This window comes from Diabrotica undecimpunctata, chromosome 8, assembly GCF_040954645.1.
Source record: "Diabrotica undecimpunctata isolate CICGRU chromosome 8, icDiaUnde3, whole genome shotgun sequence".
Lineage (NCBI taxonomy): Eukaryota > Metazoa > Arthropoda > Insecta > Coleoptera > Chrysomelidae > Diabrotica > Diabrotica undecimpunctata.
This window is the reverse complement of record NC_092810.1, coordinates 108,036,758-108,064,411: the sequence shown is the minus strand read 5'-3', so window position 1 is coordinate 108,064,411 and position 27,654 is coordinate 108,036,758. Positions and strand designations below refer to the sequence as shown.

At 34.1% G+C, this 27,654-nt stretch overlaps 1 protein-coding gene across 2 annotated transcripts in view; it reads right to left on the bottom strand.

The window, feature by feature from the left end:
- The window catches only part of slo (calcium-activated potassium channel slo), a 535,662-nt gene that overhangs the window by 206,765 nt on the left and 301,243 nt on the right, over positions 1–27,654 (bottom strand). For both annotated transcript variants that reach the window (XM_072540708.1, XM_072540706.1), the window contains exon 14: positions 13,594–13,670. In XM_072540708.1, the coding sequence (XP_072396809.1) occupies positions 13,594–13,670 (77 nt within the window). The remainder of the gene's footprint in view (positions 1–13,593; positions 13,671–27,654) is intronic.

Sequence of the window (27,654 nt, the reverse complement as noted above, 5' to 3'; positions counted from 1 at the left end):
ACCGATTTCCTATAAAGCTACCCAAGTTCTGCATATTTTCATAATTTCCGATCGTTGTCTTCCACTTTACCTCCCACGAAGATTTTTTTAACACTCTTCTCCAAAATATTTAAAAATTTTTCTTGTTTTTTGTCCGTAGCGCAAGTTTGGCTGACATAAAAACCTGTGGAATGGAGCCTTCGATGGTATCAATTTTGCAGCTAGTAATAAGTTTGCTTTCAGTAATTTATTCATATACCCGAGAATTCCCTTCATGTTTAGAAAACATATGGAGGGCTGAATTTCTCCAAACGTAGAATATTTGGTATGAAACTGATCGCTAAAAGGCCGCAGAATAAATATGGAAATACTATCTTTGCCAATCTGGTTGAACATAACATCAATTGCTGTCAGTGAACTGAACAACATAGAAACTATTACTATCTGCACACCAAACTATGTATACAAGCCCATGGGAAGGATTTCATTTTCACTAAACCTGACAATTTTAACTAACATTATTTTAAATCATCCTTGGTGATTTTAATTATGAAAGAAGTGCATGGGGATACAGAGAGACTGATGAAAATGGTAGACAGTTGGAGCTATGAGCGGATCACAGGCAACTACAACTAATACATGACGCCGGACTTTCCTCCCCTTTTTTTTGTATTTATTTTGATTTTTGTATTCAACCAAATTAGCACCTCAGTGTAAAAAGCATCACCAATTTCTCGCACCCAACACAAACCACTTATTTATACTATGAACGATGTCATAATACCACAAGAAATACCGTTTACAAAAGAAATTTAATTTTAAAAAAGCAAATTGGAAAAATTCGCCCCAGATCTCCATGATCACTTTGATAAAATTCACCCATTAACAGAAACGTAGTACAAAATTATTAATATCGTAAAAACTGTTTCTAGAAGAAACATTCCGTGAGAAAACCGGACTCACTATGTTCAAGGACTAACTCCATACTCTGTTTTAATATTTAACTGGTACCATAAATTATATGATAAAGACCCTTTCAGTGATGATACTCACCAAGCTGGAGACATATTGCTTGCTGCCATCTCAAACGAATGAAGATCCAAATGATGCAATCTCATGGAAAATATGAATATGGTCCAGAATAGTAGAATCTTAGCCAGATTCCCACGGAAAGAGTAAACAATTTACCAAATATCACAGCAATCCAAGTGACCTCACAACTCCTTAAAAATGAACGAAACCAGTCATCTGAGCAAACCTTTCAAGGATTTTGAGCTTAAATCCGCCATCTAAATAATGAAAATTAATACAGATGCGTACATTTATGATCTATGTACAGAAAAAAATATACAGTTTGGACTAAAAACACTACAATGGCTATTCCAGATTATCAACAGCTTTGTTTAAATTATACAGACACCCAAAGTCTAGAGACAAGCCAAAGTCGTTGTCTTGTTTAAACCTGGAAAAAAAGCCAATTACATCAAAAGCTATCTGCCAATATCTTTGATCTGTCACCTATTTAAAAAACTTACATCACCCTTCATAGAATTGCATCCAGAATAGACGAAAAGTTCTAACTCCAACACTAAAAGAACAAAGGGGCTTTAGACCGGGAAGATCATGTGTATCACCAATACTAAATCTTATCCAACACATTGGGGACAGATACAAAAAAAAAAAACAGGTATCTAAGGCGATATTTGTAGATTTCACCACTGCTTACGACATCGTTAATCACAGGAGACTTTTCTAAAAACTATGTGACATCACATTAGATAGTAAAATAACTAATCTTATTCACGTCTTTCTGGAGAACAGAATATTATTCGTATCTCCCAATGATAAGAATGCAAACGAAGAGCATAGAAGAGTTTTATTTTAGGGCAGTGTAGTGGTACCTACACTGTATACCTTTTACACAAACGACCAATCCACACCAGAAGATGCTAGGAATTTGATATGTAGACGACACAACTCTTGTTTCACAAGCAAAAGTAGAGCAAAACTTGTTTTGCCGACGTAGAGACAATACTAACTGAAGCCATAAACATAACAGAGGACACATACGACGAATCAAACTGTCTTAAGTCAAACCGAAAAAAATTTAGCTGTGCTCCTTTCATTTTGTAACAGAGATGCTTCCAGAAAACCAAAACTTTAATGAGGTAATGAAACCCTTGGACACAGTACTTCTCCTAAATACCTGGGACTTACTTTGGTTTGCACCTAACCATTCAACGAACATTGTTTAAATCTAAAAAGTAAACTTACGGCCAGAAATAATATTCTCCGAAAGCTTGTAATCTAAAAGGGAGCGCTCAACTTTCTACCATTAAAAAGCTTAAAAAGTCGAGGTCTGCACTCTTTATTTCTAGTGTCGAATATGCCTCACCAGTAAAGAAAGTATCAGCACACGCTAGATCGTTGATGTAGCTATCAATGAGTAGCAATGAGTTACTGATGAGACTCATCACTAAATGTTTGGACCCACATCCATACACAAGCTCTACCCTATCGTATATATCACTCCACCGTATATCTTAAGAGAAATAACTAGAGATATTGAACGAAAAAAAGAACAAACTCTAGATTCGCGATATTCACTCTACGATTACCAGCCTACCTCATGAATACTCAAATTAAAGAAAAGCTTTTTGATCAGATCAACACATCTGCAAGATACACCAGAAAGAACCAGAACCAGAAAGAAGTCGTCTTGCTTAAAGAAAAGAAGCTGTTCATCGCCATATGACTCCTCAAGAGGAACTTTCGTCTAATAGTTATCTTCCTTACCCTGTGTGGGGAACTCTTAATTGTTTGCGAGTCGGACTGTTCAAGTGTAAAACCAACATGAAGAAATGCGGATTGTTGCCTGCTGACTCCGATACTCAGTGTGAATGTGAGGCAGTACAAGACATCTACTTAGTTCTCCTCTTTTGGAGAAACCTTGCAATGAACACGATCTCCTGGGCAAAATTGACACGCTATTCAGACCGCTCTTTTCTGGACGGACAAGATTAAACGAGCAGAATCCGTGCAATAAAGTTAGTAATATGGGAAGACTAGACTATTTCTAAAGAAATAATAATAACGAAGTAATTATAGGGACAGAGGACAAACTATGCGAGTTTCATGAATACAAAAGATTTCTAATGACTACATTTTCCAACTCATAAGTAAAAGAACTATTAAAACACCACCAAAGGAAGAAAGATGCAATTTGGGTCATGTAATAAGAGATAAAACATATGAGCTACTTTGACTCATAATTAAGGGTTAAATAAAGGGTAAAAGGTTAATCGATAGACGTCAAAATTCATAGTTAAAGGACTTGGGGAGAAGATTTGACATTTAATCTTTAGAAATCTTACGTGCTGCAGCTTCCAAATTTGCAATTTTCCTTTAGATTGTCAACTCTTAGAAAGAAACGGCGTAATAAGCAGGGGAGAATAATGGTAAATTGAGAAAATCAAGGAAACGTAAATATGCAACCAGTGTTGTATTTTTTTTTCTATGGAGCAGCATAGGACGACTGCGCATTTAATAATTTCTTATCTCTGTTTTGTTTCTCGATATATTCACCAGAGGGTTACTCAGAAACTAGTGACTAAATGTTTGAAAGATTTTGCTACATTGTGTTTACAATATTTGACGGTACAACAGACGTGCATGCAGGCAGTAGACTGTTGGGAAAAATTATTATAGAAAAATAATACATAATATAGAAATTATATCGCTTGTGAAATAATAATGATAATAATGTGTAATATATTTTTTATATTTTCTTTAAAATCTTCAATAAACAATATTTCAAAAACGTTCAACGGTGTTTAATGGTTTCTATCACAAATTGTGCACAAACAGAATCAAAAAAGAGTAAACGTGTATTAAAAATTTAAAATGTGCAAAACGTGTTTACTGTACAAAAGTAAAACAAACCGCAGTGAGTGAATTTCACACACAACTTCAAAACTCCTTAAAACCAATTCTAAAAAATTGTGCTATAGGAATGAGTTCTATAGACAAATGAAAATCAGTAATGGTCAATTACCTATTTCGTGGGACCAGTTACGGTGTGTTACAGCCACTAAAAGTCGTTATAAAAGTAAAATGTAATTAAAATTATAAATAAAACTTTGCATAAAAATGGTTCCCACACTTCGGATACACAAAATGGCATCTTTAAATTATTGTTAAAATAAAACAGCTGTAAAAAACAACTTGTATCATAGTTCAATTATATCAGAGCATATACTTCTTTTATTTTGGGTACTATTAATTACCTCCAAGTAATTTTACTAGGTTTATTTATGTAATTAAATATTTAATGAAATGTATATATTAAATATCGAGAATAAATCATTTTATATAGTAACTTGTATAGAACACTACTTATTCTGCATCAGGATGCTTAACCAGAGAACTAAATAATTTGATAATGAACTACACTTAATAATTATTGACGTGAAAAAAGCTTATGATAGCGTACCCCTAAATAAGTTGTGGCTTGCCATGAAACAGCAAAATATCTCACAACATCGCAAGCTGCTGACAGCTGCTCAAAATTCAGTTAATAAAGGGTAGAGACAGGGTTGCTGCATGTCACCAACTCTTTTCAAAATACACGTCAATACTGCACTGAAAAATTGAACAATTAAATGCAATTCTAAGGGAGTTCAAATTGGGATCAGACAAATCTCCACTGTTTTACTTGCGGAAGACCAAATTCTCATGTCTAAAGATGAGAACTATGAAAACTATTTGATAAGGAAATAACTTAAAGAATACTCAAAGACTAATCGGGATATTAACGCTTAGAAAACTAACTATCTCGGATTAGAAAATATGATGCAAAGAATATAAAACCGATAGAGATTAGAACACAATATTCCTGATAGAGTTTCAGATTGCAGATATAGAAAACCAAATCGGAATAGGCAAATCTTTGACAAGAAAGTTACATTCCCTTTTATGGAATAAAAGTTTGTAAAATCAAACAAAGAAAAAGTTATTCAGATTGTTGGTAGGAAGAACTATAACATATAGAGCAGAAGTATGGACATTATGAGAAAAGAATACAAGATATAGATAACATAAAATTAACACAGTTCGAACAGGGTTTTATAGAAGATGTTAAGTTAGATCACTAGACTGGGTTAGAAGTAAAGAAATTACTATTTTAATAGGAATAAGCCACAATTAAAGTTTAAAAGTTCTCAAAATAAAAACATTATTAAATTAAACAAATTTTGTTTTTTGTTACGTGGTAAAAAATTCTTCTAATAATTAAATTTTGTCTCACTAATTTATATTGATACTTCAGACATATATTATACATGTTAAAGTAGACGACTTTAAAATGATACTGCCAATATTGCAAAGATGCGTTCCTGGGACGACTTTATTGTAAAATAGTTAGTTCGATTACATGGCATCAACTTTAACTTGAGAATATCCATCAGAAAAAATTATAGCATGCAATTCGTAAATAGACAACCATATGCGACGATGACAGTAAAATTCTGATGTTAGTGATTCCAGATAGTTTTATTTATTATTTAGCGTATGGACTTTCACAGTACGATAAATATACAAATACAATAATATATACATATATATTAAATATATTATTTAAACACTAAAGATATAATGAATGACACTAAATATTAATGTCCAATTTACATAGCCATTCAATTGCTTCTGGGGAACATTCCGAAAAGTCATGGAGGTTTCCACGGTAGGCACGATTCAAGCAGTCTGAAACACAATGGCTTATGGTCTGTCTAGATTGTCCGCAATCGCACTGTGGACTTTCTGCACGACCCCACCTGAACAGCGAATCAGCACATTTACCATATCCGGTACGTATACGATTAAGCCTTGCCCAAGTGGACCGGGGCAGATTTGATCCGATGAAACCCTGAGTTGGGGTGGATATCTTAATATAGTCCGATTCTACTGTTGGCATCCATCTTATTGTTCATTGCCTATGTATATCAAAGGAATTACCAATTTTTCGGGCAGATCGTATTGGAGGATTTCTAGGTCTCAGTCGCTGGTGCTCTTTTGAGATGTCTGGGATATCTTGATGTATTGGTAATTGTACGTTGGTTACAATTTTCTGGTACTCTCTTACTAACGCTGCTGTACGGCGTAGATCTGGTGGAGCAATATTGCTCAGAGTAGGCAGCCATCTCACTGGCGTTGGTTTTATTGTTCCAGTGATTATTCTCATGGTTTGGTTAAGTTGGACATCGATTTTGCTTGTATGTGCACTATTTAGCCATACTGGTGCACAATATTCTGCAACTGAAAAAACCAAAGCTAGAGCAGAGGTCCGAAGAGTATCTGTAGAAGCACCCCAAGTTGTTCCAGCAAGTTTTGATATTATGTTTTTTCTTGTTCTTAGTTTACCGGCTGCGTTTGTAAGATGACTTTTGAAGGTGAGTGTTCTATCAAGTCGCCTAGATGTTTGGGGTTGTTGTTGTGTTTGATAGCTGTATCATTTAGAGTTACATTGAGAGTATCGCCCGCAAGTTGATTCGACAGGTGAAAGAGACAGGTTTCAGTTTTGCTTGTGTTAGGACGTAAGCGCCAGTTCTTAAAATAGTTACTTAGTGTAGTTAAGTCCTCGTTTAGAGCTCGTTCTCCTGCTTTTTTACTATTATCTTGAAAGCTAATGGCTAGGTCGTCAGCATAAGCAAATTTTCTCGATTTTGTTTCAGGTATATCTGCTGTATAAAGGTTAAATAATAAAGGAGCTAGCACTGAGCCTTGAGGTAAGCCGTTGTTAAGTTTTCTAACGTTACTCTGTGCATCATTCATATATAGCTGAAACAGTCTGTTAGTCAGTAGATTGTTTATCAGCTGACAAGTTTTGTGGCAAGGTATGATTTTCATTAGCTTATAAATAAGGCCCTCTCTCCACACAGTGTCATAGGCAGCCGTGAGATCTATAAATGTAATGGCAGATTTTTTGCGTCTTTCAAAGCCAGCTTTAATAAATGTAGTTAAGGACAGCACTTGGTCACAGCAACTTCGTCCTCTTCTAAATCCAGCTTGTTCAATTGGTACAGCATCCTCAATGGTGTTACATAGATTCCAGATAGTAAAGCATGAGGAAAAAACAGGAAAAAAACCTCATAATACTATCCCGATATGGTAAGTATTTGGTTTTACATTTAGTTTAATCTCAATAAACACCAAATTTTGATTTTGTATGTATGTTATTTAAAAAACATAAATGGTGTATCCTCGATATGTTACTGACTTACTTATAGTGGTATTTTCCTTTTATTATGATTGCTCTTTTAATATGAGTAACCAGATCCTACTGCATTCTGCCGAGGAATTTGCGACACAATTGCTTTCATTTAGCATAAGTACAGCAGCTTTTTCATTTTTCTCTTTTATTATCTGTTTCTTTTAGGACTATACATGGATGCTTCCATTGAACATTATGTTCATTTTCCCATGCGTGTTTACATATTTGAGATCTATCAAATTCTCTGTTTTTATTATTAGATTGATGTTCACTTATTCTAACATTTAATGGCCTTGATGTTTCATCTAAATAAAACTGATCGCATTTAAAAGGTATTTATTGTTCTTTCTTGTTCACTGTAGGTTTAGTTTTAGATAAAATAACTTTCGGTACTCCATAAAAAACAGTTATCTTACTGTCATTTATAAAAAATACAAAACACTTTTTAAAAACATGATCAAATATTGAGTTTAATATGGATAATATTTTAGTAAGTTTTGACATAAATAGTTTATTTACAAATGTGCCATTAGAAGGCAAAATTAGAGAGTGATGATAGATTGGCAACTAGAACAAAACTAAATATATCAGCTATAATGGAGTTATTGACATTATGTACTGATAATATCTAGTTTGAACTAAATAATAAATTCTATAAAAAAATTTTGCTCTAGAAATGGGCTCTAGTTTATCTCTATTATTAGCCGATATATTTATGGAAAATTTTGAAACAAATATTATTTCTAATCAAAATTTAAAACCCACAGTATGGTGGAGATATGTAAATGATGTGTTCTCAATATGATCTTATGGATCAGTTAGATACACTCTTGAACGAAATAAACGATAAAGAAGAGACAATAACATTTACCATGGAAAAGGAATAAAATCACACTCTGCCTTTCGTGGATGTTTTGTTCGCTAACAATCGCACACCAACAGATATTTAAAATACAAATCAAATCACATTACCAATATTAAAAAGGGAATCATTAAATCCTTTAGATTATAGATATGATAGAGCTAAAATTACTTCTAACAAAAATTCGTTCTTAGAGGAAAAACATTTGTTAACATTTTTCTTATTAAAAAATGATTATCCTTTATCGTTTATAAATAGGGAATTTTCAACAATTCGAATCGAACAGAACAACTTAGAACGAGATCCTACAGCATACACAAGGAATAATACGAGGTAAATAACAATACCATACATAAAAGAATTATCAGAAAACCTAAAAAGAAAATAAATTCAACATTTTAACAACATTCAAAACAACAAACACATTGGGATATATTTTATCTAGAACTAAACCTAACAATGAACAAGAAAGAACAAAGAATTGTATTTATAAAATACCTTGTGAATGCGATCAATTTTATTTAGGTGAAACAAAATTGGCCAATAAAAGTTAGAATAAGTGAGCATCAATCTTATATCAAAAATAAAGAATTTGATAGACCTCAAATATGTAAACATGCATGGTAAAATGAACCTAGGGTTCCATGGAACCATTCAAGTATAGTTCGAAAAGAAACAGATGACAAAAAGATATAAAAAAAAGCGGCTCTAATTATGCTAAATGAAACCAATTGTGTCGCCAAATCCTCGGCAGACTACAATGGGATCTGATTACCCATATTAAAATACAGAGAGGAGTCCGCCAGGGTTGCGTGCTATCCTCACTACTTTTCAATGTCTACAGTGAAGCGGTATTTCAAAAAGCGCTCTCAGACTCAATAGAAGGTATATCTATCAATGGAGAAGTTTTAAATAACTTACGTTTTGCAGACGATACAGTAATAATGACGGATAACAACAATGATTTACAGAACGTAATGCAACGCCTTAATGAACGCTGTCATGAGTACGGGCTGAAGATAAATTTAAAGAAAACTAAATGCATGATCATGACTAAATCTGCACATGCAAATATCCAACTGACTATTGAAGATACTGCAATTGAGAGTGATAATAACTATAAATACTTAGGAACATGGATAACATCAGATGTAGATCAAACTAAAGAAATTAGGACACGCATTGAAATAGCACGTGCATCATTCATTAAACATTACGCCTGAGAATGCTTCGATGTTACGTGTTCTCTACTCTTCTTTATGGCTTGGAAGCGTGGACACTAAAACAAGTCCATCTGGATAAGTTGGCCGCCTTTGAATTTTGGTGTTACAGAAGAATCCTACGAATATCATGGATTCAAAGAATGTCAAACGTGGAAGTAACGAGAAGGATAGGAAATGAGTCTGAAAAAATATTAACTATCAAAAGACGAAAACTTGAGTACTTAGGACATGTGATGAGAGGGCAAAAATACGCATTATTATATGTATCTTGCATAATACAACTTATATCAATGTTATATTCCAGTGTTTTTTCTAAACTTTGTTTCAGGGTTGCAATCTGATGATTTGTCGATTTACCACCTCTGAAACCAGCCTAGTATTCTCCTACTATCCGTTCTGCATATGGTGCTATACGGTGACATGGTACTGTGGAGAATATTTTATAAGCTGCATTTAGAAGCGTAATTTTTCTGTGGTCAGAGCATTCAAAGATATCTCGTTTTTTGTGAATGATGCAAAGTATTACAATATTCCAATCATTGCGAAGGGATTAGTGTGTCCATATTTCTTTTATAAGCTGCTGTTATGCCATTATAATACCGTGGTCACCTCCTTTATATACACTACTCCGCAAAAACAACGCACCACTTTAAATGTACCATAAGTTTGAAGCTATTTTTCTTCTAAATGTATACATGGATTGTGATGATTTTTCTTTTATATTATAGTTCTATTTTTTAAAAATCAGCTTATTAATGTTTTATAAAAAATATCAAAGTTTTACTCGTATACGGGATGTAAAAATAAAGTTGTGCTTTATCATCGTATTTTGAAACACCCTATGGAGATTATTATTAAGAAAAGCTACATCTTATTAATATTTTGAGATAACTTCTTCCTTTCTCAAGACTTTTGTAAAAAAATTATCTCGATATCTCTTATATGAAAGATTATACAGAACTTTAAATGTAACAAGTTTTTAATAATATTTAAAGCATAGAAAACAGCACTTACATAAACTTTATTGACATTGAATACAACTTAAGCCTAAAAAAACATAAACCAAATAATCTTTAACAATTCCCTCTCTTAGAAACACTTAATAACGAATATTTGTACCTTTATATCTAATTACTTCATCACAGCAATGATGCATACATAAAATCAAGCGGCGTATTTGGTCTTGATCAATTGCATCTCAAACTTCTTCCACCATAACTTCTACTTTCTTCTTGTCGGCTCCTGAGTTGGCGATCAATAATATCCCACAAATTCTTTGTGTGATTTAGAATAGAACTGCAGGGCAGCCAGTCCATGGTTTGTATTTCAACCACGTCCAAATTTTCACGGACCAAACGTGAAACATATGGTCGAGCGTTATAATGCATTAAAAGAAAATTATTTTCTATGTAAGGAGCAAATGGAACTATATGGTTAGACAAAACGTCTGTAATGGAACCTCTTCGTGAAGCAACAAGGTCCGTTCGCGCTGTAAGAGATATTCCTCTCCAAACGATTACAGATTTTCATTGAATAAAGTAATGGATCGTACGTTTTTAGGCCATCGAATAACTCTCACACGTCTATTAACATTCCAATCAAGGTACTCTCTGGCAAATTATAATCTACTTCTTCGAAGATTTACGTTTAAAGCTGATGTTCTGACTAATATCCTTACATGCAGATCTTGTACTGCTCTTGTTCACCTTTGTATAGCGTTGTAACGTTGTAAAACGTTCTCTTATAGCACAAAGCCTGATAAACTGATCTTGGCGTGGTGTTGTGAGTCTTCCTCTTTCTTATCCATGTCGTCTCGTATGGTCGTTTGGTAGTCGAAAACGTTGAATGACTTGTGATATTGTAATATGAGATATTTTTAACCTCAAGTCTATTTCACGATAACTTATTACAATTTAATAAAATCACGTTATGCTTTGAACATACTTTTTTTTTGATAATAAATCTCGAAATATACCTCAAAATAGTAATAAGATGTAGCGTTTGCTTTTAATACATTCCAAAGAATGTGCAAAATAAGATAAAAAAAAAACAACTTTATTTTTACTATATATTGGTATATTGGTAAAACATTGACACTTCCCAGAAAACACTAATAAACTAATTACTTAGAAATAGATATTAAATGAAAAAAAAAAATCATTGAAACCCAATTAAGGATTTAAAAGAAAAACAGGTAGCTTAAAAATATGGTACAGTTGAGGTGGTGCGTTAATTTTGGAAAGTGGAAAATCGCATAATACTTTGAACGTACTTTTCTTTTTTGATAATGGAGATATCGAAATGATTTCTTTACGAAGATATTGAAAAGGCATGCAGCTATCTCGAAATATTAATAAAATATAGCGTTTGCTTTTAATACATTCTACAGGATTTTGCAAAATTAGATGAAAACACACAACTTTATTTTTACACCCCGTATATAGGTAAAACGTTGACATTTCTCAAAAAAAATTAATGTAGTAAATAATTAGAAATATATCTACAATGTAAAAAAATCATTTGAAATCTAATGAAAGGTTCAAAAGAAATATAGTTTCAAAATCATGGTCCATTTGAGATGGTGCGTTAATTTTGAAGAGTAGTATAATTCAGCTGGGAAATTATCTATTCCGGGTGATTTGTTTCTGGCTACAATAGTTTTTTAGCTGCATCTTTAACTTCAAGAATCGTTAGTGATTCTTCTTTCCTCTCGTCAATCTAGGTCAATCCAGGTATGCTACGTTCATTAAATTTTTACGCTATTTTAAACCTTTTTTTGTGAATGGTTTGTTATTAAAATTATTTAAAAGAGAAATAATTGTTATTGCTATTTGTTGTTACAGAATGTTATATGGTAACTCGTAGCTTAGTGAGTTTTGAAATATTAACTTGTCATAAATAAATGTCATAATAAATATGTTTTAATGAAATTTTTGTAACTATTTGAAGCCACTTTAAATATAATGGCGTAAGAATTTTTTAATAAAAAAAAATCGGTAATAAAAATTCTCAATTTTTGACTAAGAAAAAATATTGTAGCATGCCCTGGAAATTTGAACAAACATTTTAAAATTTGTCACGATGTAGACCTTTTAATACATGACAAAAAAAAATAGTTAAAATCGGTTACCAACCTTAAATTTTATAAAGGTGTTTCAAATCTAAGTCAGTCACATTGTATGTAAATGTTACCAAACTAAAAATTCAGTAAATTAAGCTGTTATTTGCATTATTCAAAATATTACTGCTTACAAGAAACAAAATATAAACCCCAACTAGCAATACGTTGACTGAACAAACTGTGTTAACAATAAAATCGAAAAAAGTTATGTTATATAAAGGATCGATTTTTTGGAAAGGAAATACATACGAAATGAGCTAAATACATTATACACTATGAACAATAAAATCACTTATTACAAAGATAAATGGCGACAATATGATAACAGATTAGAAAACGAAAGGTTGCCAAAGAAATAATTAAATATAATCCAAAATTCAAAAAGGATGTAGGAAAGTGCGAAGAAAATGGTAATAATAACCTTAAAAATTTAAATGGACAAAGCTCAATCCCTATAGTGGAGAAGAAGATGTAATTACGTTTTGAAATAAACTTAGTTTTCAAGGATGTCAATTTTTCAAGAAATTTAACAATTATTTGTAGACTGAGAGAATCATATATTCATTATCATTTCATTTATGACATATCTCTCGACATCAGGTGGAAATTTAAAATTAAATTAAATTATAAATATAAATTCAAAATTTTTAATAATTAAATTTGAAAAAGACTATTTTAAAAATGCCATTTTATGTAAAATTATCAATTATTAAAAATATTATTTCCCAACTGATAGATACAAAAAATAATATTCCACACATTTTGGAAGCTAAAACAAATCTTACACGTCTGTAATTGGATTTGAAAAATAATAAATTATAAAATAATATTAAACAATTTGTTTAGGTAGACTCCTTTTAAAATTTGTATACCGCTAATTCATTACCAGCTGTAACAATCTTCTAAGATATAAAAAAAACTAAAATATAACATATTTTTTAGGTTTATACTTATTTTTTAGTAAGTTAGTTATACGATATTTATTATGCCTGTAAAAGCAACAAACTTAGTATCCATTAGTCTTAACGTTTGGTTCTACAATATTGGATATCTAAGAAAGTATAGTATTTAATAGTATTAGTAAATATACATAACAAAATATTTTGTATTTAGATTAAAATATAAAAAAGTTTATACTTACAGTTTTTACATTTGCATTTCTTGATTAGTGTTTCGTCTTTGATGTCTTCATGACAGGCCTTGCAGTAGTACCATGCTCTGAAATATAAGCATTACAATGTAACATGCCCACGAACAAGATAATACTAATTTGGAAAAATAAAAGTAAAGATGAAGAGATAAAGATATACTTACAAGTAAACAAACCTTTGTTTACTTGTAAGTATAGTTTGTACTTTCACAACAAAAGAAGTTAATTGATATAACGTGGTCACGACTAACGTAGCTAGAATTGTTAAAAAATTCGTGTTTCTGATAAGATGTCTTGTTTGTGACCATCGAAATAACTATTTTAGAATAACCATTAATGAGCCTGTCAAGGAGACTTATAATCATCATCATTATTTGGCTCTACAACTCTATGTGAGACTTGGCCGCGTTTACTATTTCCCTCCATTGTTGTCGGTCCTGAGCAGCCATGGAGACTTATCACAACCTTTATAAAAAAAACGGAGGAGCACATCAAGTAGACCTAGAATATTATTTAGGAATGCTTAAAGGGACGATAAGAGTAATGAGACTATTAGGAAAACCTATCACAACCTTGTTAAAAAAACTGGGAAGCATATCATATCGAAGAAGCAGATTAAATCCTAGCAGATCGAATTGATTGGATTTTATTCAACCCAAACGAAAGAACACCAAATATTGAAGAGTTTACCCAAGCGATTAAAAAGCTTAAAAATAATAAATAACCAGTAACTGATCAACTCTGCAGTGACCTTTACAAGAATGGTCGCAACGCCCCGCTATAGACACTGCATAAAATTTTACTTCTTGTCTGGCAAAATAAGACCATACCCCGTGAATGGTCTCAAGACGTGATATGCCCGTTACATAAAAAAGCGTCCAGCTCCAGTATGACAACTACAGAGGTATAAGCCTAACAACTGCTTACAACATACTAGCACATATTCTCTACGAAAGGCTACAAGTTTACACAGTGTGCATGCTTGGAAAATACTAGACCGGATATACTCCAGAAAAATTAATAATTATTAAAATAAAAATATTAGAACTTAACATTGAAACCCATCACCTATTCGTCGACTTCAACGCCGCATACGACAATGTCAGGAGAACAAGTGCTATACCATCAATGTGCGAGTTTGATATACCAGAAAAAATCCGATTACCGAGACTAATAACATCTAACTTAAAAACCAGTGTCATACCAGGAGATGCGCTGGCTTGCCTCCTATTTAATATTGCGTTGGAAAAGGTAGTCAAAGACACACGAATTAGAGATGGTGGTACTATTTACAATAGATCCATACAAATCTTAGCACACTCTGATGATATTGACATAAGGACAATGTTAAGCAATATTTCCTAGAATTGGAAACGACGCCGAAACAGGTCAGTTTAGTCATCAACGAAGACAAAACAAGTACACGTTGGTTAATCAGGATTCTCTAGTAAATGAGGAACGAGAAACAATCTTTGAAAGTCATATCTTTAAACATACCTTGGCTCGCTTGTGACTACTACTAATAAAACAAGCGAAGAAATTAAAAGACAATGAAAAACACTCCAAAGGAAAACTAAACTAAACTTATAGCATAAAAAACATTGTCGGGGCCCGTCGTTACATATGGGAGAGAAACATGGACTCTAACGCAGAAAGATGAAAGACTTTTGGGAATATTCGAGCGTAAAATACTCAGCAAAATATTTGGAGCTAAGAGAGATAATTTCGAATTATACCAGCTCTTTAATTAACCAGACGTCGAAACGTTCAATAAAACACTTAGATAATTTGATGGCTGGTCACATAATACCACTACATATACATAATACCGCTCTGACTGAATATAATAAGGAACTGAGAAATATTGAATCCAAAATGAAATATTGGAGAAAACATTGCGAGAATAGACCAGATAGCAGAAATGCCAAGGTTTCATTAGGTTATCTCAAAGACCCCTCAGTTAAGTATTTCATAACTCCAATAAGAATCTGGCGATGGATGGGTTGATAGCTAGACTCAGCATCGGCAAACATTATACCTTTTTTTTTAAACTAAAAAAGGTGGAAAAACTTCCTTACCTTGGAATCAGAGGGGCTATAAAAGGCACGCCAACGGCAGTAGAGACCCTCTTGTACACACGGTTATAAGGGAGAGGAGAAAATGACAAATATAAAAGAACCATCATGGAAAATGCATGTTACCATTTCACTTTTGTGGAAAAAATACCAAATTCAAGTTGGAACAACCATTCTTTAATAAAAGAGGGGCATATAGATTTTTCAACAACAATAACGTAACTTTAAATAATGGAGATTGTAAAGAAAAATTTACCAGAAATTATGTATTAAGACATAAAGCATTTAATGAATGAGGTTATCTTTGTTTTATTTTACAGATTAGATGTACTGGCACTTCAACATAGTCATCGAGTGTTGTGATTACCTCTATACCATTGCCTGTTTAACCCAATCGAGAATGTTTGGTCGGATTCTAAAAGATATGATGCCAAAATAATTACGCAGGTACTGTTAAGGAAAATACTGTATCAGTATATAAGTAATTGGGAAAAAGCATTACAACAGGTAATTCAAGAGTACTAAAATTCTTAGATATTAATTGAATCATAATTATGGTTAAATTTAAGGTTACATAAGAAAAATAAAAGAAATATGTAAGGTAAGGAAACATGGAGAAAATATTATAAATAATTACTGGTAGACAGAAGAAAGAAATTTGGATCTTAGGTGATCTTAATGCAAGAACTGGAAAAAGCTCCAACAGTGAAATAATAGGGAGATATGGAGAAGACATTCTGAACGACAATGGTCAAAGATTAATAGATTTTTGCGAGGCACATTTTTTGAAAATATTAAATGGTTTCTGCCCCCATAAGAATATACACAAATTTACATGGACGCAGCCTACCAGGAATTTAAAATCAATAATTGACTATTTCATTCAGCGTAAAAATTCTAAACTAAAAACAAAGGACGTGAAGGTGTTTAGAGGGCCAGAATGTGGAAGTGACCACCATATGATTATTGCAAAAGTAATGGTGACATTTAAGAGAGAACAATCAAGTCACAAAAATGATGAAGTAACAGACATAGGAACAACCATAGAAAACATAAAATATAACCTGGAGAGCTTTAAACAAGATTCGACAAAGTTCTTATATAAAATTAGAATAGCTCAGAAAATAAAAAATATAAAAACAAAGGACTTAGACCCTGAAAGTCTGTATGAGGTAATTAAAAAAATATATTCATGAAGCGGTAAATGAAGCACTGGGAAAAGTTGAAAATCGGAAAAAAGGAAAACCTGAATGGTTGTCAACGGAACTAGAAGAGAAAGTTTTCAAGAAAAAACAAGCATATCACATATGGCTTCAATCCAAAGATCCTCAAGACAGAGAAATATACGCTAAATGGAATAGAGAAGTTAAAAAAGACGTGGATAAGGCGAAAAATATAAACTGGGAGGCTAAGTGTGATGAACGGGACAGATTTATGGGTGGAACAGAAGTGGCACAAGCTTGGAAAACATTAAAGCAGTTTAGGAAAAATGTGAAAAATGAAGACAACATTTCTCTCATAAAGTTAAATGAATGGGAAGAATATTATACGAAACTGCTGAAAGAGGATAGAGTAGAGTACAGATGGAAAAAGATAAGGGAATTAATAGACAACAGAGACGAAAGACAGGAAATCCCTTTAATAACATTATCTGAATTGACGGAAAGAGGTTAAAAACGGAAAAGCCGCAGGGCCTGGAGACATTCCCATAGAGCTGGTGAAATATGGGCAGACTGCACTTTTAGAATTAATAGTAGACCTTTTCAATAAATGTATGTGTGGAGACCAGGAAATTCCTAAAGATTGGAATAAATCTTATATAAGCTCCATATATAAGAGAGGGAATAAAAGAGACTGTTCCAATTATAGAGGTATTAGTATGACGAGCTCTGTGGGCCGGTTGTACGGCAGAATATTAAAGAAGAGGGTTGAAAGACAGATACAAGATATTGAAGAACAAAGCGGCTTTCGTACCGGGAGATCCTGCCTTGATAATATATTTATCCTACGACAAATAATTGGAAAGCGTGTCGAAAGAAGTAGAGAGACCCATTTGGTATTTATAGACCTTGAGAAAGCATATGATAGTGTCCCGTTAAAGAAAATGTTTGAGGTCCTCGAAAGGTCCGGATTGGATTCGACGTATATCCGAGCGATATATAAATTGTACGAAAATGCAGTTAGTTGTGTAAAAATTGGAACCACAACCTCAAATGAATTTAAAGTCACTAAAGGCCTAAAGCAAGGATGCTGTTTGTCACCGACACTCTTTAAAATATACGTCCAAGAAGCATTGAGGAATTGGAGAAATAAATGTAGATTTATGGGCATCGAAGTGGGACAAGAAACTCTGTATACATTGTTGTTTGCAGATGATCAGGTGGTGGTTGCAACCGATGAGGAAGATATAAATTATATGAATCGAAAATAATTTGAGGAATATGCCAAATGGGGGCTTACTGTAAACATAAGCAAAACAGAATATTTAAAAATTGGAGGAAATACCTCAGATCTGAGGCTTGAAAACGCAGTCATAAAAGGCTGCAACCAGTATAAATATCTAGGAAGCATCATATCAGCAGATGGCAGAGTTAAGATAGATGTACAAAACCGGATAACCCAAGGGAAAAATGCATCCGAATACTGAATTCATTACTGTGGTCTAATAAAATAAAATTGCATACCAAACTTCGCGTATACAGAGCAATTGTAGAACCAATTACCACATAGGGTGCCGAATGTTGGACGATGACAAAGAATGAACGAGATAAAGTAGACGTTGTGGACATGAATTATCTTAGAAGGTTATGTCGAGTATCGAGAATGAAAAGAATCAGGAATGAGGAAATACGAAACCGTACAGGAATTGGAGATACTCTTTCAGATAGAATACAAGGAAGGCAATTACAATGGTATGGTCACGTGATGAAAATGGAGGAGGAGCGGTGGCCAAAGAAAGCCTTAATGTATGTTCCGCCAGAAAGAAGGAAAAGGGGAAGACCACCAAATTCCTGGAGAAGAGAAATTACAAAAACAATGCAATCTAGAGGCTTAGAAGAGGGAGATTGGAGAGATAGGAAAAAATGGAGGCTGAAATGCGGGAAGCGGCAATCGCCGTAGGACCCCCGTTATATGATGATGACTGGTAGACAGCAAAAATAATTGATGCCAGCCACATATCCCCCGTAATCATTGATTTAAATGAATCAGAATCTGAAGCGGATTGTGAATTCAGCAATGATTTTGAGAAAATATCTGAAACTATTACTGCTATGGATGTTGTATATGTATTAAAACGGTTCTGTTCAGAACCATAACTGACAATCTCTCCTTAATTCTAGAGATTTCCAATCTATACGACTACACAAATCAAAGTACAGAACTTTTTCTAAATACAATAAACACTATTGATTTATTTTTATTTCAAATTGCAATATAAAAGTATAAGAAGCAATAACCTGTTCATAATTTGGCTGATTTAGATTCTGGCAACTGTAAAATTTAACTAAAATGTCATGCAACGATTCGCTACATTCTTAAAATCCTATATAACATCAAAATTAATGACGCACTGAAAGAAGGGTTTGGCTTAAACTTTAGACCACAATGTACGACAACTTTTCATCTTATACATAGGGAAGAGTAGTAAGCAATGAGACACGGTTCACAATAAGACAATCTAATAATTTTTCCAATAAGCCAAGACTACTTACCGCCAAGATTAAATTCTGCATCCAAAATTATCACAGAAATGTCATTTTACACCGTTACTAATAATACCATCAGTTCATTCTTGACATCGTGAAAGTTACAGTGATAAACTGTTTAATTAAGGTAGAAAGTTACTTTTTATATAGTTTTGTTGACTTATTATCGAAACTAATTGTTGATTTTTGTCAATTTGCAAGTGCATATACCCATGAAATACCCCAGTTACGTAAGTCTAACCTCCAATAGTCTTGCCTCAAAACTAAAACTTGAATATGAATATTTGCATTTGTTTACAACAATGCTACTTAGTACACAATGACACACTGGGTGATAGGACACAATGAGAATGTCCCATTGTGTACTACTAAGTTTGTACCAAGTGTGTATGCTATAATAATATGTTGTATAGGTACAATACAAGTTTCTTATGTTTGTTGACAATAGACATGGTTCGCAAAGAAAAACCAAGGAGTCGAGCGACATTCAGCTCCGATGATATGGCAAGTGCCGGACAAAATGTTTTGGACGGAAAATCATTGAGAATTGCTACCATTGAACACGCAGTAACACTTCAGACATTACAATATGTCGCAAAAAAACGTACTAATCCAGATAATGATCAAATGAAACCCAACTATGCTAAACGATATGTGTTTTCAGAATATTTCTTTGTGTGATTACATCACAACTTGTATTAAAATGAGCTACGGATTAACAACCATTCAAGCACAAAAGATACCATATAGTATGATATGGCGATTAAAAACAATATGCTTGTTCCAGCGAGTTGGATTGGGGATAAAATAGCTGCACTCCAATGGTTGTGTTCATTTTTAAATAGGCGTAGGAACCTCAGTATACGTCAACCAGAGGGTTGCAGTTTATTAAGATTAACATTATTTAATCCACACAATGTTAACAAGTTCTTCGACAATTTACATGCCGTTTATTCGAGATATTCATCAGCTGTGTCTAATATTACGATATATAACCTTGATAAGACTAGTACAACAACAGTGTAAAAACATAAAAAAGTTATGGCGGAGAATGGTGTAAAACAACCGAATAGTTGTATTAGCGGTAAAGGGGGTATTTTTATTACCATATAAGTCATTGTATATACGAATGGTACGTTTTTGCCCACTGTCATGGTTTTTCAAGGAAATATTATAAGGAGCATACGATACAAGGAGCTCCACCTGGCACACTGGATTTGGCAAATTCAATTTTATGGCTGAATAGCGATCTGTTTTTTGACGTTATGAAATACTTCATTAAGTTTAGCAATAGTTAAACTGAAAACCATTTCATACTGATCTATGACGATTACGATACATATCATGTTCAACTGACAAAGGATAATGGTGTTATCATACTGACTCTGTCTTTTCGCTATGGACTCATGGTGGCTGAGCCATCCTGGTAAACCTATTTCAATATCCAGATAGCACAATGTCTAGGAGAGGTACATATGAAAACATTAATGCCTACTAATATTCTGTCAGGTTTTACTAAAACGGATATTTTTCTGATGGTAACTTCAGTGGAAGTTCTGTGACTGATAGACCAAATGAAAGTGCAAGGACATCTGAAAAGCTGATAACGTCTCAAAACTCGATAGTCAATAGTATCATCTGCGAATTCAATTTTTTTTATCTCCCCTCACGAGGATTTCCAAAAGCAGAAAAGACAAAAGGTGTGAAGACAAGAAAACTAAAAAGAGTGTAATTTTACCTAACATACCTGACTTGGATCAGTTAAAAATGCAAGCAGCAACCAAAAAAATTACTCTTCAGAATAATAAACGAATTAAGGTTAATTTAAATAAGGTAAGCAGTTCAGCACGAAAACAGAAAAAAAAATAAACGAAGTAATAGCACTCCATCTGAGGAGAGTGAAGAACTAATCAATTATGATGATTTTTCTGACGATGAATGTGAAAATTTACAGTTGGCAGACGATTATGGCATTGATGCTAGTACAGAAATTTCCATTGATAGTTTTGTATTAGTGAAATTTGTATTGTTCTGAAGCTATTTTCTTGTGGCATTTTAAATTAATTACTATTTAACTGGGAATAAGTTATTAATTATCCCAGTTAAATAGTAATTAGTGAAATTTGAACACAATAAATTTTATGCCGCTAAAGTTCTCAAGACATTAGACGATAATGAATGCTTATTTTGGTGCCTATCCTTTGTAAATGTTGTCAATCACGTTGGTCCATACAAATTTGTTGACAGCTGCTCTAAATAGATGTATGGTAGTCATTCCTGCCCACTGTCTGATGTTCTTCAACCACGATGTCCTTCTGAGCCCTTGAGATCTTTTGCCTTCTATCTTGCCTTGTAAAATTAGTTGAATTAGTTGATACTTCTCATTGCGCATCACATGCCCAATTATGTCATCTTTCTGATTTTCACGATACGCATAATTTCCAGGTCTTTATTCATTCGTTGGATCACGGTGTTGTTTGTAACATGATAGATATAGGAAATTCTGAGCATGCAGCGGTAGCACCACATTTCGAACGCTTCTAATCGTTTGGTGGTTGCCTCCGTCAACGTCCAGGCTTCGACTCCATATAAAAGGGTAGAAAATACATAGCATCTCAAGACTCGTGTTCTTATATCAATGTTCAGGTGCATATTACATACAATCTTCCTAAAGCGATTAAAGACATCTCTCGCCTTTTCTATACGACATCTTATTTCCTGTGAGTGGTCCCATTCCTTATTTAGGCTGCATTCAAGGTATGTAATTTTGTAGATTATTTTCAAGGGTTCATTATTAGCTGTGAATTGGTGCTGTATTACGTCATTTTTACTTACTACAAGAATTTTGGTCTTCTTACAGTTTAATTTCATGCCGTATCTGTCACAGGCTTCCACTATACGGTCTATTAATGTTTAGAGATCCTCCGCATTATCAGCAATCAAAACCGTATCATACGCATATCTTAAATTGTTTATGATTTCACCATTGATTTTTATACCCTCTCTTAAACCATCAATAAATTCCCTGAACAGCATTCCCGAGTAAGTATTGAACAACATCGGTGATAAAATGCAGCCCTGACGTACTCCCCGTTTTATCGTGAATTCTTGTGAGGTTTTTCTACTCGTTTAGTTGCCCTTTGCTGTAAGTATAAATTTTTAATTAGGCGTAAATCTTTGTCATCAATACTAGATTCTTTCAGTATCTAAAATAAATTTTGATGTTGCACCTTGTCAAATGCTTTTTCAAAGTCTATAAAGCATGTGTAGACTTTGCAATTTACATCTTGAGCTCTTTGTATCAATACTTGTATGGAAAATAGGGCCTCTCGCGTTCCCAGTCCGCTTCTAAACCCAAACTGAACACTGCTTATGTTTTCTTTAAGTTTTCCATATATGCGAGAGTGAATAACAGAAATAAGGATTTTGAGTGCATGGCTCATTAAGCTTAGAATTCTATAATTAGAGCATCTGGTGGCATTTGCATTTTTAGGGAGAGGGATGAAGGTGGAAACTAGCCAATCTGTAGGAAATTCTGCAGTTTCATAGATTTTGTTCAGTTGACTCATTAGGAGTTTGAGTTGGTTGTTTTTAAATATTTTTAATATTTTAGCTTGTATGTTATCAGGTCCAGGTGCTTTGTTGGTTTTTAGTCTTTTTATTGCATATGTTACTTCACTGATCGTTATTTTTGGTCCTGAACATCCAGAAACACTGACTTTTGTCTCTTGCTCTTCCTTGAATAATTCTTGTATGTATTGCCTTCATCTCTCAAGTATTCTCTCATTTTCGTAGAGCAGATTGTTGTGCTCGTCTAGTATTAAGTTATGACTTCGTGGTCCGTTTCCTTCCGTTAAATTTTTGATCTTTTTATGTAGGTTAAAAGTGTCATGCTTGTTTGTAGCCATGATTCTTTTGCTTCTTTAATCTTTTTCTTAATGATTTTGTTTATTTCTTTGTACCTTTATTCATTCTTATTTCTGTGTTTTCTTCGTTCTTCCATTAGCTCTAATATTGCTTGTCTCATCCATGGCTGTTTCTTTATATTGTTTTCTGGTTTAAGTTTATTATCTACCACTGAATTACAGATATTTTTGATTTTATTCCACATATCATCCACACCTATGCTTTCTTTGATAAATATCTGAGATTACCATGCTGTTTATTTTGTTGTTGATCTCCTCTTTGACTTCTTATCTTATGGTTTTATCTTTCAACTTCTCGAAGTCTGGACGTTTTTGTGCTTTTCTTTTATGGACTTTTTTCATGTGGAGTTTGAAACGTCCTAGTAAAAGATTATGGTTTAATGGAACATCTGCTCCCGGATATGTTACGAAATTCTGAAATCGTTTGTTGATAATGATGTAGTCAATCTGGTTTCTAATAATTTTTTTTGGACGGTCAGCTGGAGATTTCCAGGTGTAAAGTCTTCGAGGAGGTAATTGGAAAAAGGTGTTTATTATTGCACTATCCGTTTCCTGGCAGAACTGAATAAGGCGGTCTCCTCTATCATTTCGAGTTCATAGTCCAAAATGTCCCACAGTATTGCCAACACCTCCTTTGCTTACTTTGGCGTTGATATCTCCTAGCAGGATATTCACTTCTTGTTTTTTGGTATGTTTTACGGATTCTTTCAATTGTTCACAGAATTATTTTATTTCCTGCTCTGAGCTTTCCGAAGTTGGAGCATATGCTTGAATAATGTTTACGTTAACTGGTTTAGCATTAATTTTGAGTACTGCAACTATATCTGATATTCCTATAAAACTAAGTACACATTTGTTAACTTCTTTATTTACTATTATAGCCACTCTGTTTTTGTTTCTTGTTGTAGTATCTCCACAGTAGTATATTGTGTGGTTTTTTATTTCGCACTGGCCTAAATTGGGCCATCTAACTTCACTGCATTCAAGTGTGTCAATGCTGAGTCTTCGCATTTCTTTATTTACGTTATTCGCTTCTCCGGCCTGGAATAAACTTCGTACATTCCATGTACCAATCTTCTTATCGTGCTTAAATCTAAATATTTGTGGCAACCGGGGGATTCTTAGCACTCACTTCCCACTTAAGGGGTGCCTGGGACTAAGGGCCGTTTCTATATTGACTTGATCCATTGTGATTATACTAGGGAAAGTTAATTGGGGCTGTTTCCCGTTGCCTTCCCCAATGATTTTTCTTTCGTGTGAGGTTTACTCCTTGGGAATGGATATGTGAGAGGATTTATTTGTTTTTTTGTAGGGATCTTCGGGTGGGGACATGACTTCTCCCGGCACGGGTTGGGGGATAGCCATGGCTCGCGTGGGCAGGGTTTTATTTTATTTCAAATTTTATGTGAAGTTTGACAGTATTAAGATCCGTTAAAATTTTCTTTTATTTCCGTTTTTTGATTTTACCTGTAAAATTGCAATTTTCAATAATAAAATCTATGTACACTCTATTTGACGACTTGAAGCGTGTTAGCAATTACTGGATGCAAGCTGCACAAGACGGAGACAGATGGAAAGAGCTAAGGGAGACCTATGTCCTCAGGCATACTAAAGGCCCTTAGGCCCCCTAAAGACTATACAGGTTGATGATGATGACACTCTATTTACTTTAACAAACTATTGAAATAATACCACTTGACTCATTGTGTACCACCAATGGTACTCAATGAGACAGATGTAGATGGTTAGAAAAAGAATCATAGAGTTTGTTTCTTCACTGATGAGGGAATATTTATTTTAGATTATATTGAGCAAAGATTCATATTATTGATGACTGGTTAATTCAGTTTGTAAACAAATTCAATATGGAGCGTTACAAAATTAGAATAGGTCAGTCAGGCGAACCGATTGACAATCGGCGTCTTCCCACGTCCGGGGTGGGAGATGTGAAATGGGCTACCGGGCTCAATGCGACAGGGAACCAGGTCGCAGGTGCACAAAGGACTACTGGAACATTAAATAAAATCTCTTTTCGGAAAACCAACAGATTTGGAACTTGGAATATACGAGGTTTGATCCAACATCCTGGAAAATTACATATAATAGAGAGAGAAATGGCTGATTATCGAATTTCTATGCTTGGCATCAGTGAAACTCACTGGAAGGGTAAGGGGCGTTTCCGAAGCGCCTCTGGCAATACCATTTATTTCTCAGGCCACCAAGCAGAGAGCATCAATGGGGTTGCAATTATAATACCACCCACATTCCAGAACTACGTAAATGGATATGATGCAGTTAATGACAGAATTATATATCTGAGACTAAAGTGCTCAACATCCATCCTCCACATCATACAAATATATGCCCCGACATCCACAGCAGAACAAGCAACACTAGAAGACTTTTATATGGCTCTCGAAGGTGTACTTAATAAAATACCAAACAAAGACATAGTGGTGATACTAGGCGACTTTAATGCCAAACTTGGAAGAACGAATCTAGATGACCACATGAAGATGATTGTAGGGCCATATGGTCTAGGAGATAGGAATGAGCGAGGAGACCGACTATTAGAATTCTGCAACCAAAGGAAATTTTCTGTAATGAACACGCATTTCAAGCATCATCCGCGTAGACTCTATACCTGGAAATCACCTGGCGATAGAACAAGAAATCAAATAGACTTTATTCTGATCAGTTCGAGATGGAAGTCTTCAATTACCAACGCAAAAATATTTCCAGGAGCAGAATGCGGAAGCGATCACCAGCTCTTGATGGCTGATTACAGAATACGTTTCAAGAACATACGCAAAGCTTCTTCCCGTTCTTTTAGGCTAACGGACCCCGAATTAGCTACCTTTAAAGAGAGAATTGAACCAGCACTAACCAGAATAGAGAACAATCAGGCAGAACAAAGTGTGGATGAAGCTTGGACAGATATTAAAGAAACCATCGTAACAACAGTGAACCAATGTCGCCAACCATCTATAAATAATAGCATTAAACTGTGGATCAGCAGAAACACGTGGAAAGTGATTGAACAAAGAAAGCAACTTAAAGTTGGCCCCTGTGATCAACAGACATATAAAGCTCTCTCCAGAGATATTCAACGAAGATGCCGAGAAGACAAACAAGAATACATCTCTGAAATCTGTCAAGAAATAGAAAATCACGGATATAGAAATGAAACCAAAGACCTCTTCCGGAAAGTGAAAATTCTTGCGAGAGAATTTAAACCCAAGAACTATGCAATAGAGGACAAACATGGTATTATCATAAGTGATATCGACAGAGTGCTGGAAACATGGAAAAACTATTGTTCAGAGCTCTACAGGGAAGAAAACGTAAATCTAGGCCACACTTCAGCCCTCGAAAACATCGCATACAACCCTGAACCTGAAATTCTGCTGTCCGAGATTGAAGAAGCTGTAACTCACCTCAAGAAGAATAAATCCCCTGGCTGCGATTATATCACGGGAGAGCTCCTTCAGAACATGGGAGACAAAGGATGTTACATAATGTGGAACCTTTGTAATAAAATTTGGAGATGCGGAAAGTAGCCCAGAGAATGGCGCACATCATTGTGCATACCAATTTATAAAAAAGGAACAACTACAAAGTATAGTAATTATCGTACCATCTCACTGATTTCCCATCCAAGCAAAATATTACTAAGAATCATTAAACGCCGTTTGCAACAATACTTAGACAAACAAATTCCCCAAGAACAAGCAGGCTTTGTCAAAGGGAAGGGTACGAGAGAGCAAATCCTTAATATGCGGCAGCTCATAGAAAAGGCCCGCGAATTTAAAATTCCAATAATAATCTGTTTTCTAGACTACCAAAAGGCATTTGATTGTGTGAAGTGGGAAGTTCTCTGGACAGTTCTTCATGAGATGGGAGTTCCAGATCATTTGGCAATATTAATTAAAAACTTATACGAAGATAACTCAGTTAAAATAAGAATTGAAAACCAGCAATCTGATACCTTCAAAACCAGCAGAGGTGTACGACAAGGGTGCATACTATCTCCAGACCTGTTCAATTTATATGGAGAATACATAATGAGGAACGCACTCGATGGATGGAGAGGCGGCATCTCCATTGCAGGAAAAAAGATCTCAAACTTAAGATCCGCAGACGATACAACACTGATAGCAACATCTGAAGAGGAGATGTCGAGACTGATAAAGAAAGTAGAAACCGAAAGCAACAAGTGTGGGCTCAAGATTAATAATCAGAAAACAAAAATCATGATTGTGGACCACGCGAATATCCTCCAAACAACACGCGCCCTAAATCAATTCGAGAAAGTAGACGAGTTCACGTATCTAGGATCTTTCT